Source organism: Phyllostomus discolor, chromosome X, assembly GCF_004126475.2.
Source record: "Phyllostomus discolor isolate MPI-MPIP mPhyDis1 chromosome X, mPhyDis1.pri.v3, whole genome shotgun sequence".
Taxonomy (NCBI): Eukaryota; Metazoa; Chordata; class Mammalia; order Chiroptera; family Phyllostomidae; genus Phyllostomus; species Phyllostomus discolor.
The window spans coordinates 95,723,329-95,737,344 of record NC_050198.1 but is presented as its reverse complement, the minus strand read 5'-3'; the positions used below and the strand labels follow the sequence as shown (position 1 = coordinate 95,737,344).

The window sequence follows — 14,016 nt, the reverse complement described above, 5'->3', positions numbered from 1 at the left end:
CGTTAGCAATATCAGCCAAGTGTTTGGGGGGAATAAAGGAGGGGGCGGTTAACTGCCTAGAGAATTCAGGAAGACAGCACAGAAGAAACTGGGCCCTTAAAAATGAATGACAGTTTGCCACACGAACAGAGGGGAAAGGACCGTGTATAGGGAGGAAAAAGGTAAATGCAAAAACAAGGAGGAACAAATGTTTGGAACACAGTGAGAACTTCAGTGTGGCTGACATATAAAGCCAGAGGGTGGCTATCACAAGGTTAAACTTCACTGTCTATAACTCCACTTACGAGGGTGGACCCCCCCCAAAAAAAAATGTAATTTATTTATTAAAAAGTGTGTATTCTCACATGTTTAAACTTCAGTCACCTTTTAAGTGCTGTCCATTTGATGACGGTTTTTCCCACTGCTCAAAACAGTGAGTTTTTGAACTAGTCAATTTGGATGCCTTTTAGTGCTTCTGCAGTTGTTTGTTTTACCTCTCCCACATCAGCAAAATGTTTCTCTTTGAGGATGTTTTTTCATCCGGGGTAACAAAAACAAGTTGCTGGGGGGAGATCTGGTGAATAGGGAGGGTGGGGCACAGGGGTCATGCCATTTTTGATCAAAAAATTCTGAACACTCAGCATGGTGTTGGCAGGTGCACTCGTAAATCACCCATCATGAAATGCGCAAACACATTCAAGGAGTCTTCAAAAAAATTCACTGAAGTCGAATGCAGCCTCTCACAACAATGCCAGCTGGTACACTGATACAGATGGGTTCCTAGAACACTACCTAGTGGGGGGAGTCTGTACTACAAGGGACCCACCCTCCAGAAGATAACTCCAGGCTTTTTGGGTCCCCCCTCATAAATATAGCTGGAACATCTAACATGAAAACTTTATGTGAGTTGCTGCCAAATTAAAATAACCTAGGCTGCAGAACCCTACAGGAGCCAAAGTTTATAAGATCAGAGAGAGTGGTCCAGGGCGCCATTGTCTGTGGCCATGCCACCTCATTTCTGGGCCTTTGAGCCACACGGGGAAGGTGAAAGGGAAACCTGTGGGACCAAGTTAATAAGAAAAGGCATAGCGTCAGTGAGGATCTAGCAACACGACTGGTACCTGGCATGCCTATAGAGGAAATTGCTAGTGGAGGCTGGCTCCAAGGAACTCTGCAGAATCACTATGGCTGCCACTAAAATTCACTTGGTACATACAGGAGCAGGGTGCTAAAGATTGCCACAGGCTGATAAAGTCCCTGGCATCCAACCACTGTCACAGGCAGAATAAGTCCTTTTACCCATGGCTCCCGCTGGACTCTTGAATCAGAGTTCTCCACATCTATTGTTTGGGGTCCCTCCCAGCTACATATTTTTTGAAAATTATTTAACAGTGTACCCTGTGGCTTTTTATTAAGACTCACTATAGTGAAAGCAAAATGTTTCAATGTAAGTGCTTGTGCCCTTCATTTTGGATTAGAACTATTTTTATCTTAAGTAATGGGTAAATACCCCCTTTTCTGTTATGAAGGCAGCCATTGTTCCCAGACTTTTTTCCTAGGGCTTTAAGTGCTGAACTGTACCATTTATCCCTTTAAAGTATAATTCAAGTAAACTCTGTTGCTGCGGTTACCTGTGAAGAAATCCGTGCATTTCTTTCCATTCCCTCTTTCAAGACCAGTTCCATAAAAAACATTTTGCATGCCCAGTAATGGTATTGCCTACAACCTACCAGCACGGATTTCATTTGGGCTAGTGTTGCTGGTAAATTTATCTCATTGTGCCCTAGCCTTGTTCCCCTGATCGTCACCTTCAGTAAATCATGTCTTTTTACCTTGAGAAAAGGTCTCACCATGGAAACGGACAATAGGGTGGGGGCTGACTGTGGGTGCAGGGCATGGTGCCGCAGAGCCAGGGACAGCAACGGGGGGAAATTGGGACAACTGTGATAGACCAAAAATAAAAGAGGAAAATATGTAAAGAAAAACATTCTCAGTTGTAGCTTTGGAATGAGGGAGAAAGAGGCAAGAGGCTGTTCAACAAAATAAATTCTATTGTTTTTAATATACATATATAATATTTATTTACTTTTAGACAGAGAAGAAGGGAGGAAGAAAGACAAAAACATGGATGTGTGAGAGAAACATCAATTGGTTGTCTCTCGCATGCCCCCACTGGGGACCTGGCCTGCAACCCAGACATGTGCCCTGACTGGGAATCGAACTGGTGACCCTTTGGTTCACAAGCTGGTGCTCAATCCACTGAGCCACACCAGCCAAGACTGAAGTACTCTTTTTTAAAAAGAAGGATTTAGTGTGTCTTGCTCTTAAAGAATCACCAGTATTGCCAATCATGATGAGAAAGAATGTGCAAACACTGGCACTGCCTTTGAATTCTCTTTGAGTCTCACTAGTTGAGAATTTCTGGGTAAAATAAGGGAAATGCTTTATAAACAGCACTTACTGAGGGCCTCTTCACTCCTCATCTTAAAGGTACTGAGATTGAAGTGTCAACACCATGTAATGTTTCCCTGGACTGGTGCGGAGACTGCGTGCACTAACCCTAAATTCTTTCCTTGCTATTGAGCCAATACCTCTTTCACCTATAACCTGCTTCATCATGTGACTTCCTGAAAATAATCCTTTCTTCCCAGGGCTTTGCAGGATTGTTCAATCCATAGGTTGCAATGCCAAATAAAGCCTAAGTTCCACCAGGGAAAGCTGAGCTTGCTCATGTGATAGCCTATAAACAAATTAATCCTAATAAGTGGTTTTAGAATTCCTTTCTAGGTGGTGTTTCAATGCTCAGAAAAGGAATTTGCCCTTCTCTGGGAGGGAATTAGTGCCTCCACATTTCCTCCACTACCTGGAGTAGCTGCATCTGATCGATTCTTATGGTATAAGAGTGGCTACAGTATATTTATCTGGCTTCATGGGTACATTTTTCTGGGGTATCCACCATGGCATTTATTTCCTTGGAGGGTAGGCTATTGCTACCTTGACTGACTATAAAATAAAAATCAAAAATAACTGTTTTCCTTACTGGTGTGGCTCGGTGGGTTAGGCGTTGTCCCGTGAACTGAAAAGTTGCTGGTTCGATTCCTAGTCAGGGCACATGCCTGGGTTGTGGACCAGGTCCCTGATCGGGGGCATGCAAGAGGAGGTCCATCAATGTTTCTCTCATACATCGATATTTCTCTCTCTTTCTTCCTTCCCTCCCCTCTCTCTTTAGTCTAAATATATAAAATTATTTTTTTAAAAAGAAAATCTTGATTCTGCTCACTTTTGTGCTGCATTGGCTTTATTTGATGATACGTATGTTCTTAGGATGGTGTGTCCATGAGGACTGTCAAGACCTGTATATTGTAAAAGTAGACTTAGTGGTCAAAACATAAAAGGAAGGGGTGGAATCTATACAGTCACTTAAACTTTTGTCTTTTGGAATGATTAAGTGTCTCACGCTGGCCCAATGATCTCTGGCCAAACCGAAGAGGTACAATAAATACAGGGTGGGGAAAAGAAGGCAATACAGTTTCCCATATGGAAAACAGTACAATAATTAATAAATCATATGAGAATGAACTCTTGTTTCATGTACTCATAACTTAAGACCTACTTTGCCCCACCCTGTATGTAAGGTGCCACATGAGCCTATTTTGGGCAAACTGTACAACCAACCTCTCTATAAAGAAGACAAACTCTCGAGAGGTGGGAAACGGAAATGCGTGGCCGTTGGAGTCTATGTGCCTAGAAAGGGTTCAGCGCCTTAAATGGTGTCTGTCTACGCTTGACAAAAATTAAAGAAGCAGCATAAAATCCCACTAGTAAGCCTCACTTCAGAATCTTTGCCTAAACTGAAACATCATTTGTCATTGCAGGATGAAACGGTGGCTTGCATGACTGCGGCCATTGATACTGCAGCGGAACCAGAAGCTGTAAGTAATTGGCCCCTTTGTGTAGTAGAAGCAGGAGCTTTAACTGTGCCATTGCCTCTCATTTATCACTCAGCCGAGGGAGCAAACCCCCGACTGCCACCATCCTCCGTAGCATGCCTGGGCAATCCAGAAATCTGGCATATAAATCTGAGCTTTGTCCAATCCCCTGACTGGGGTAGGCTCCATCTGAAACCGTAAACTGCTAATGGGTGGCAGGGTCTCTCAGGTGTGTCCCTTTCCCCATTTGCAGTCTGGCTTCCTGATCTCTTGCTAAATGCTAGTGTTCTGCATCCACTTTCTAGCAAGTTAAAATGAGGAAATCATGGCAAGGTCAGAAAAGCATTAGAGAGGAAATGGAAGAGGCTTTTTTTTTCCTCTCAGCACACTTTTCTATGTATGGGATGGTTAGGAGCTAAAAGGACCAAGGAGAATATTTCGAGTATTCACATGACAAGAATAGATAAAATATATTAGATGTTGGCCGAAGGTTAGCGAGCAAAGTCAAACTGAAAGGCTGGGCGATGTGTGTGCTCTAGGCAGCTTTTTCTCCCTAAAGCAAATATCTATCAGCAGTTTTCATATTCTGAAAGAAGATGAGAGCTGAATCAGGTGCCAGAGGTCAGCTGTGTGAGGAAAATGAAGTCCCTTCTCCGTTTCCAGAGCCCTCTCCCTTGGAAGGGCCCCTCAGAGTGGGGTCAAAGTGAGACATGTTGGCCTGGTCCATAAAGAAAAGGGCAGGAAACTTTTGGTTCCCTCTGAAAGGGTCAGTTAAAGGATATAAGATATGAGATACCTGCGTGAGCAGGGAAATAGCCCAGCTCAATTTATTTCAGATATTAAGCATAGCCACAGTTTTCAAAGAACATAGGTGCTGGTAATGGAGAAGTAGCTGTGAGACTCGATCAAGTAGTGCCCGAGGAGCTCCAGCTGCTCATTTGTCTTACCAATCATTATCCCGATCCATTGCAGCTACTGGAAACCTGTCCCCAGACCAGCAGGTCTTCCGATGGCTTTACCACTCAGCATGCTCTACGTCAAGCTCAGATGTCTAAGGAGCTGGTCGAGTTGAATAAAGCCCTTGCACTGAAAGAGGCCCTGGCCAGGAAGATGACCCAGGATGGCAGCCAACTACAGCCCATTCAGTTCCAGTACCAGGTAAAGTCTGTAGTAGAGCAGTCTTTGTTAATCTCTATGCTCTGTCTTTCATCGCAAAGCTTGATGATGACAGCATGTGTGTAGTACAACTGGAGTTGTACTGTTAGTTAAGAAAAGAAGGGGAAGGGACTAGTTAAAGGGCATGTATGAATGACCCATGGACATGGGCACCAGTGTGGGAATTGACTGTAGGGGGCAGGCGGGTGGGTGGGCTGGGCAGAGGAGGGCAAAGGGGAAAAAATTGGGACAACTGTAATAGAACAACAATAAAAAATCCTAAAAAGGAGAATGCATTCAGGATGGGAAACCTGTAATTTTTCTTTATTTAATTTAATACCTTACCTTCTACAATAGGTTGTTTTTAAAGATTTTATTTATTTATTTTTAAAGAGAGGGGAAGGGAGGGAGAAAAAGAGGAGAGAAACATCAATGTGTAGTACCTCTCGTGTGCCTCCTACTGGGGACCTGACCCACAACCCAGGCATGTGCCCTGACTGGGAATTGAACTGGCAACCCTTTGGTTTACAGGCCAGCACTCAATCCACTGAGGCACACCAGCCAGGGCCTACAATAGGTTTTACTAAAATTGCATAATGTTGTAATAGAGATGTTCCCTACTTGGAGAAATTTTGTTCTAATGACTGTGCTGGGATTCTGCAAAAGGTACAAAAGGTAAAGGGTCAGCTGTGGAGGGATTTGTGGTAGATGGCACGTGCCTTGTCAAAAGGCTAAACTGTTTTTCCTAGTGGTCGTTCGAAGTGGCTCTTTCTAATAAAGATGATTCATCTTTACTTAAGGGCAAGTCTGTGGCTTTCAGGTTATCCACAAGGTTACCCTTGCTCTACAACAAGGGTGTCAAACTCATTTTCACCGGGGGCCACATCAGCCTCGCAGTCACCTTCAAAGGGCTGAATATAACTTTAGGATTGTATGAATTAACTACTCCTTAACTAAGGGCAAGGAGCTCAGCACTGCCCCTGGGTAGAAACAAGGTGTCAGGCCAGGTAAAACAAGGTGGAGGGCCGGATTCAGCCCGCGGGCCTTGTATTTGCCACCTGTGCCCTACACCTTATTTTTCCCTTGTAGCTCAGTGTTTCTCATCCACAAAGGGATGTTAGCAGAGCTGGTAGGAGGAAACGGTGCATCATTTTCCCATCCGGCTATAACCCCAAAGTCCAATATTCTGGTATCAAGAAATCCCTGTAGCACTCATGCATTTCCACCACCAGCTCCCCTAAATTTTCAGAATAAAAACAAGAAAATTATTATTTAAAAAAAATTTTTTAAGATTTTATTTTATTTTATTTTTTAGAGAGGGAAGGGAGGGAGAAAGAGAGAGAGAGAAACATCAATGTGGGGTTGCTGGGGGTCATGGCCTGCAACCCAGGCATGTGCCCTGACTGGGAATCGAATCTGCGACACTGGTTCGCAGCCCGTGCTCAATCCACTGAGCTATGCCAGCCAGGGCTGAAAATTATTTTTACTAAATGATTTTTGCCATTTTCCCCCTCAAAGGTAGAGGTTGTTTCCAAACTACTGACTTGCCAACAGAAGTTTTATTTCCTTTTTATTATCACAGTCTTAATTTAACTTTCTTAAAACTTAGTTTTTATTTCTGTCAAACAAATGCATGTGTATCATTTTTAAAAGTCAAATAGTATAATACTCAGAAAAACAAAAGCAATCTTCCACACTACTATCTTTTCTCCTGTTCTCTAGGTTTATTTTTTAAGTTCTTCAGGCTGTTTCTTCTGACATTTACCTCAGTCTTTCTAGATAAGAGTTGACAGTATAATGATATCAATTTAAAATTTTTAAACATTATCAGTAGAATTCCCACCATGGAAGATGGGAGTGTCACTCCCTTAGACTGCCAGCCATGCACACTGACTCAGCTCTGTGTTTCAGAATGGTGACATCATTTATGATGAGTATTTAATGTTTACATTTTTATGATTATGTAAATGTTTTACAGCTGAGCCACACTGTGTCATGTGATTCCATTTGCTTTCTTGTCTAGCGCTTTGTGTATTCTGCAGTTAATCTCATTTTTTTTAATTTATTTTTTTATTTAAGTATAGTTGGCATACAATACTATATCGGTCTCAGGTGTACAATATAATGATTTGATATGTTCATAATACCTTACAATGTATTTACCCCACTAATTCTAGTAACCATCTTTCACCATGTAAACTTGTCACAATATCATTAACTGTATTCCCCTTCCCTCATTCATCCATCTCCCCCTTTCCTTCTAATAACCATCCCTTTGGTCTCTGTTTCCATGAGTTTGTTTTGTTTTGTTTATTTGTTTACTTCATTTTGGTTTTGATTCCACATATAAGTGAAACAGTTGCTGTGTAATATTCCTTTTTATATGTGTGTGTATATACATATGTCTGTGTGCGTGTGTGTGTATCTTACATCTTTCTCCATTCATCTGTCAGTGGATACCTAGGTTGCTTCTATGTCTTGGCTGTTATAAATAATGCTGCAGTGAACATTGTGGTACATGTATCTTTTTGAATTAGTGTTTTGGTTTTCTTGGATAAATATCCCAAAGTGGAATTGCTGGGTTGTATGCTGCATCTATTTTTAGTTTTTTGAGGAATATCCATACTGGTTTCCACAGGGGCTGCACCAGTTGGAAGTCCCACCAACCGTACACATTCTCACCAACAGAAGTTATTTGTTGACGTTTTGATAATTGCCATTCTGACTGGTGTGAGGTGGTATCTCATTATTGTTTTGATTTTCATATCCCTGATAACGATTGATGAGCATCTTTTCATGTCTGTCAGTCATCTGTATGTTCTCTTCGAAGAAATGTATTTTCATGTCCTCTGCCCATTTTTCAAGTGGATTGTTTAGTTTTTTGTTAATGAGTTATACAAGTTTGTAATATATTTTGTATATTGACCCCTTATTGGAGGTGTTGTTCGCAAATATCCTCTCCCACTTGGTTGGTTGCCTGTTTGTGTGGGTTGAAGGCTTCCTTTGCTGTGTAGAAGCTTTTTAGTTTGATGTAGTCCTATTTGTTTGGTTTTGCTTTTGTTTCCCTTGCTCAAGTGGATGTATCCAAAAGATATTACTCAGACTGATGTGAAATAGTTTACTTCCATACATTTAAGTCTTTAACCCATTTTGAGTTTATTTTTGTATATAGTGTAAGAGAGTAGTCCAATTTCATTTTTTTTGCACATATCTGCCCAGTTTTCCCAACACCACTTGTTTAAGAGACTGTTGTGCTTCCAGTGTATATGCTTACCTCCTTTGGCATACATTAGTTGACCATATAAGTGAGGGTTTGTTGCCAGGCTGTCTGTTCTGTTCCATTGATCTATGTGTCTGTTTTTGTGCCGGTACCATACTGTTTTGATTTTTATAACTTTGTAGTATAGTTTAAGATCAGAGTACCTTCAACTTTGTTCTTCTTTCTCAAGACTGCTTTGGTTATTCAAGGTCTTTTGTGGTTTCATATCAATTTTAGGATTAATAGTTCTAGTTCTGAAAAGAATGCCACTGGTATTTTTACAAGAATTGCATTGAATCTGTAAATTGCTTTGAATAGTATGGTCACTTTAACAATATTCATCATTGCAATCCATGAGCACAGTATATCCTTTCATTTATTTGTGTCCTCTTCAGTTTCTTTCTTAAATATCTTGCAGTTTTCAGAGTACAAGTATTTCACCTCCTTGGTTAAGTTTATTCCTGGATATTTTATTCTTTTTGATGCAATTGTAAATGAGAATGTTTTCTTCATTTCTTCTGACTGTTCGTTATCAATGTATAGTAAAGTGACAGATTTCTGTATATTAATTTTGTATCCTGCTACTTTACTGAATTATTTACTAGTTAATTTTTGGTGGATTCTTTATATAGTATATATAAAGGTTTTCTATATATAGTATTGTCATCTGCAAATAGTGACAGTTTACTTTTTCCTTTCCTATTTGGATGCCTTTTCCTTTTCTTGTCTGATTGCTCTGTCTAGGACTTCTAGTACTGTGTTGAATAAAAGTGGTGAAAGCAGATATCCCTGTCTTATTCCTGATCTTGGAGAAAAAGCTTTCATCTTTTCACTATTGAATGTGATGTTAGATGTGGGCTTGTCATGTATAACCTTTATCAAGTTGAGGTAAATTCCTTCTGTACTCACTTTGTTGAAAGTTTTTATGATAAATGGATGTTGAATTTGCTTTTTTCTGCATATACTGAGGTAATCATATGATTTTTAACCTTGATTTTGTTGATGTGATGAATCACATTGTTTTGTGGATGTTGAACTACATTTGCATCCCTGGTATAAATCCCACTTGATCATGGTGTATAATCCTTTTGATGTATTGTTGAATTTGGTTTGCTAGTATTTTCTTGAGAATTTTGGCATCTATGTTCGTCATGGATATTGGCTTGAAATTTTCTTTCTTTGTGGTGTCTTTAGTTTTGTTTTCAAGGTGATGCTGACTTTATAGAATGAGTTTGGAAGTGTTCCTTCTTCTTCAATTTTTTGGAATAGTTTGAGAAGGATTGGTACTAATTCTTGTTTAGATGTTTGTTAGAATTCACCTGTGACGCTGTCTGGTCCTGGGCTTTTATTTGTTGGGAGTTTTTTTTTTTTTTTAATAACTGCTCAATTTCATTGCTAGCAACTGGTCTTTTCAGATCCTTTGTTTCTATCCTGGCTTAGTTTTGGAAGGTTGTATGTTTCAAGAAATTTATTCATTTATTTTAGATTTTCAAATTTGTTGGCATATAATTGTTCATAGTATTCTTTAATGATCCTTTGTATTTCTGTGGTGTCGGTTGTGATTACTCCTCTTTTATTTCCGATTTTATGTATTTGTGTTTTCTTTTCTACTTGATGAGTCTTGCTAGAGGATCATCAGTTTGTCCTTTCAAAGAACCAGCTTACTTTCATTAATCTTTTCTATTGTTTTTCTATTTTCCATTTCATTTTTTTCTGCTCTGATCTTTTTTATTTCCTTCCTTCTACTTTGGGTTTTGTTTGTTCATCTTTTCAAGTTTCTTAAGGTATAGATTTAGATTGTTTGAAGTTTTTCCTGCATCTTCAGGTAGCCCTGTATAGCTATAAACTCCTCTTATAACTGCTTTCACTGTGTTCCACAGATTTTGTCAAGTTGTATTTTCATTTTCATTTGTTTCAGAATAGTCTTTAATTTCCTATTTATTTCCTCTTTGATCTATTGGCTTTTTTAGAAGCATGTTTTATCTCCATGTATTTGTGCACTTGTTTTTGTTTTTTGTCTATTTTTCCATTTTTTCCTATAGTTGATTTCCAGTTTCATGACATTGTGGTCAGAGAATATACTTGATATAGTTTCAGTCTTCTTGAATTTATTGAGGCTTGTTTTGTGGCCTAGCATGTGATCTATCCTGGAAAATATTCCATTTTCACTGGAGAAAAATGTGTAGCCTGCAGTTTTTGGATGAAAAGCTCTGTAAATGTCTAGCAAGTGAAACTGATTTAATGTGGCATTTAAGGCCATTGTTTCCTTATTAGTTTTCTGTCTGAATGATCTATCCATTGAAGTGGAGAATTAAAGCCCCCAACTATTATAGTATTGTTAATTTCTGTCTTTACGTATATTAACATTTGCTTTATTTACTTGAGTGCTCCTATGTTGGGTGCATAGATATTTACAATTGTTATATCCTCTTTTTGGATTGACCCCTTTAACATTATTAAAGGGGTAATATTGACCCCTTTAACATTAACATTATGTAATGTCCTTCCTTGTCTCTTTTTACCTTGTTCATTTTGAAGTGTATTTGTGTGATATGAGTATTGCTGCCGCAGGTGTGTTTTTTTTTTAATTTCTATTTGCATGGAATATCTTTTTCCATCTCTTTACTTTCAGTCTATACATGTCTTTTGATCTGAGTGTATCTCTTATAAGCAGCATACAAATGAGTGTTGTTTTCTTATATATTCAGCTGCCCTGTCTTTTTCTATTTTTTAAATAGAAATTTAATCCCATTTACATTCAAAGTGATTATTGATAGGTATGTGCTTATTGCCATTTTGTTCATTGTTTTTTACTGTTTTTGTTATTCTATGCTGTTTCTTGATCTCTTTCCTGTTGATTTATTGGCCTCCTTTAGTGTTTTGATTGGATTCCTTTCCCTTCGTTTTTTGTGTATTTTTGGCATGGTTTTGGTTTATGGTTATTATGAGGTTCATATATATCCATCTATATCTATAGCAGTGTATTTTAAACTGATAGGTATTTAAGTTCAATCATATTCTAAAAGCAATATATATTTACTCCTCCCTCCCCTCTTTGTTTTTTGATGTCATGTTTTATATCTTTGTGTTTTGTGTTGTCACAGTTATAGTTAATTACTAGTGTCTTTTAACCTTCTCATTAACTTTTTAAGTGGTTGATCATTGTTGATTTGCCTTTATCAGTAAGATATTTTTCCTTACCTGTATTTTTTAAGTTTCTAGTTGTGGTCCATTCTTTTCTGGATAGAGAAGACCCATTAACATTTTCTGCAAGGCTGATTTAGTTGTGGTGAACTCCTTTAGTTTTTGATTGTCTGGGAAACTCTCCTTCAATTCTAAATAATTTTGCTAGATAAAGTATTTTAGGCCCTGGCTGGTGTGGCTCAGTAGATTGAGTGCAGACCTGTGAACCAAAGGGTCGCTGGCTTGATTCCCAGTCAGGGCACATGCCTGTGTTGCGGGCCAGGTCCCTGGTTAGGGGTGCATGAGAGGCAACCACACATTGATGTTTCTCTCCCTCTCTTTCTCCCTCCCTTCCCCTCTCTATAAAAATAAATAAATAAAAATCTTTTTTAAAAAGAAAGAAAAAGTATTTTAGGTTGTGATTTCCTTTCTTTGAGCACTTTAAATGTCTCCTGCCACTTCCTTCTGGCCTATAAAGTTGCTTCTGAGAGATCAGCTGATGGTCTTCAAGTTTTCCGTGTCTGTTACTTGTTTTCATTCTTATGCCTTTATGATTGACTCTTTGTCTTTAACTTTTGCTGTTTCAATTAGAATATGTCTTGTTATAAGTCACTTTGGGTTCATCTTGCTTAGAGCTCTCTGTGCTTCCTGGGCCTGGATGTCTGTTTCCTTCCCAAGATTAGGAAAATTTTCAGGTATTATTTCTTCAAATATTCTTTCTGCCCTCTTGCTCTCATCTCCTCTGGAATCTCTATAATGCAAATGTTAGGGCACTTGATGTTATTCCAGAAATCTCTTATACTATCCTCATTTTTTGAAATTCTTTTTTTCATTTGCTATTCTGATTGGATGATTTCCACTATTCTGTCCCCCAGGTCGCTAATCCATTCTTCTATTTTAACTAAGCTGCTGTTGGTTCCTTCTCATGTATATTTTATTTCAGCTATTATGTTCTTCATCTCAGATGTGTTCTTCTTTACATGTTATGTCTCTTTGTTGAAGTGTTCTCTGAGTTTTTCTATTGTAGTCTCAAGTTTGTTGAGCATTCTTATGCCTGTTTCTTTGAATTGTGTATCGAGCAAATTACTTATCTCAGTTTCATTGGATTTTCCTCTGGAGTTTTACCTTGTTCCTTCATTTGGGGCATATCCTTCTGTCTCACCATTTTGTTTGTCTTTGTGTTTACTCCTAGGAGTTGGGTGGAGCAGGTATCTCTCCCAGTCTTGAAAGCGTGGTTTCCGAGTAGACTGCATATTGAATAGTTTTGGCAGGCAGGTTGTAGTTGGGGCAGGTGTGTGCAGTGCCTGCCTGGTGTGTCACCTGGGCTGAAGGGGTGTGTTCTGGGTGGGGTGGCTTGCTGTGTGCTTGCTTCCTTGCTCTTATAATGTGGGTGGGGTTGCCTGATGTACCTGGGGCTACCCCCTGGGCCCTTGGCGTACCCTGCTGCTTGAACTGTCTGTGGTCCCAGCTGGGTCTGTGCAGGGGTGCTTTGTGAGCTTGCATCTGTAGACCCCAGCAGCTCTGCCACCCCTCCCTTTGGGTCATGCTTATGTGTGCACACCTCAGCACTTGGCTGGTCCTGCTCCCTTTCTGGCCAGTACAGCTCCTTGCAGGCTCAGCCATACCCCTCTCACTCCACGGGCGGCCCTGTGTGCATGCCCCGTTGCTCAAATTATCTGCAGCCAGAGCAGGGACTGGGCAGGGCCACTCTGCCTGACTGTGTCTCAGTGCCCTACTAGCTCTGCCCTTTCTCCTGTTGGATGCAGAAAGTACTTTGAACTCTCTCCTGGGTGCAGGCATGAGCCCCTGCATAGGCACATGTGGAGCAGCACCCCACTCACTCAACACAGGGCAGTGTGGTGTGTGGGTACCACAAAGTTTCTCTAACTCCACACTTTCTTCCAGCTGGGCAGCCCCATTTATGCGTGTGGACGGGGCAGTGCTGTGAGCAGGACACCACAGCATTTTGTCAGCTCCCTGCTCTTTCGGGGTGGGGGAGGGCGGGCAGCCCCCCATGAGCACACAGTAGCACCGCATTGTCTCTGTACTTTCCGTGGGCAGAGGAGCCCTGCACATAGTTACTTCAGTGTTCTGTTGGCTCCACACTTCATCCAGGTAGGGGAGCCCCTTGTGTGTGTGGCCCAGTGGGGGCACAAAGCAGTCACACCTGCTGGATCAGTCTCCCGGTGGAGGGGCCACTTTCCTGCACACGGTGGCACTCTCCTGTTTCTGCTGGGTCTCACTCCAGTAGAAGTGGGTGGGGACGTGCTCCAGCACCCTGTGGGTCTACCGGAGAACCTAAATAGAACAGTCCAGGTCCAGGAGAACTGTCAACAATGGCGCTCACCGGTGCCTCCCGTCCTGGGTGGTTTCCTCTGCCCCAGAGACCTCTGCTGTTTCCCCCAACTTCTCTAGGCAGTCACTCTCTCTTGTTTGTTGTGCAGTGGCTGCTCTGTTGGCTATCCATTTCTTTCTCGAAGAAAGCCCTCCTGGAATCTTCTGTCCTGGTTT

General features: G+C 40.6%; 1 protein-coding gene across 1 annotated transcript in view; it reads left to right on the top strand.

The window, feature by feature from the left end:
- KIF4A (kinesin family member 4A) overlaps positions 1-14,016 on the top strand; it is a 108,857-nt gene that overhangs the window by 54,301 nt on the left and 40,540 nt on the right. Inside the window, exons 13-14 of the mRNA XM_028522542.2 lie at positions 3,855-3,911; positions 4,881-5,066. Of these exons, the coding sequence (XP_028378343.1) occupies positions 3,855-3,911; positions 4,881-5,066 (243 nt within the window). The remainder of the gene's footprint in view (positions 1-3,854; positions 3,912-4,880; positions 5,067-14,016) is intronic.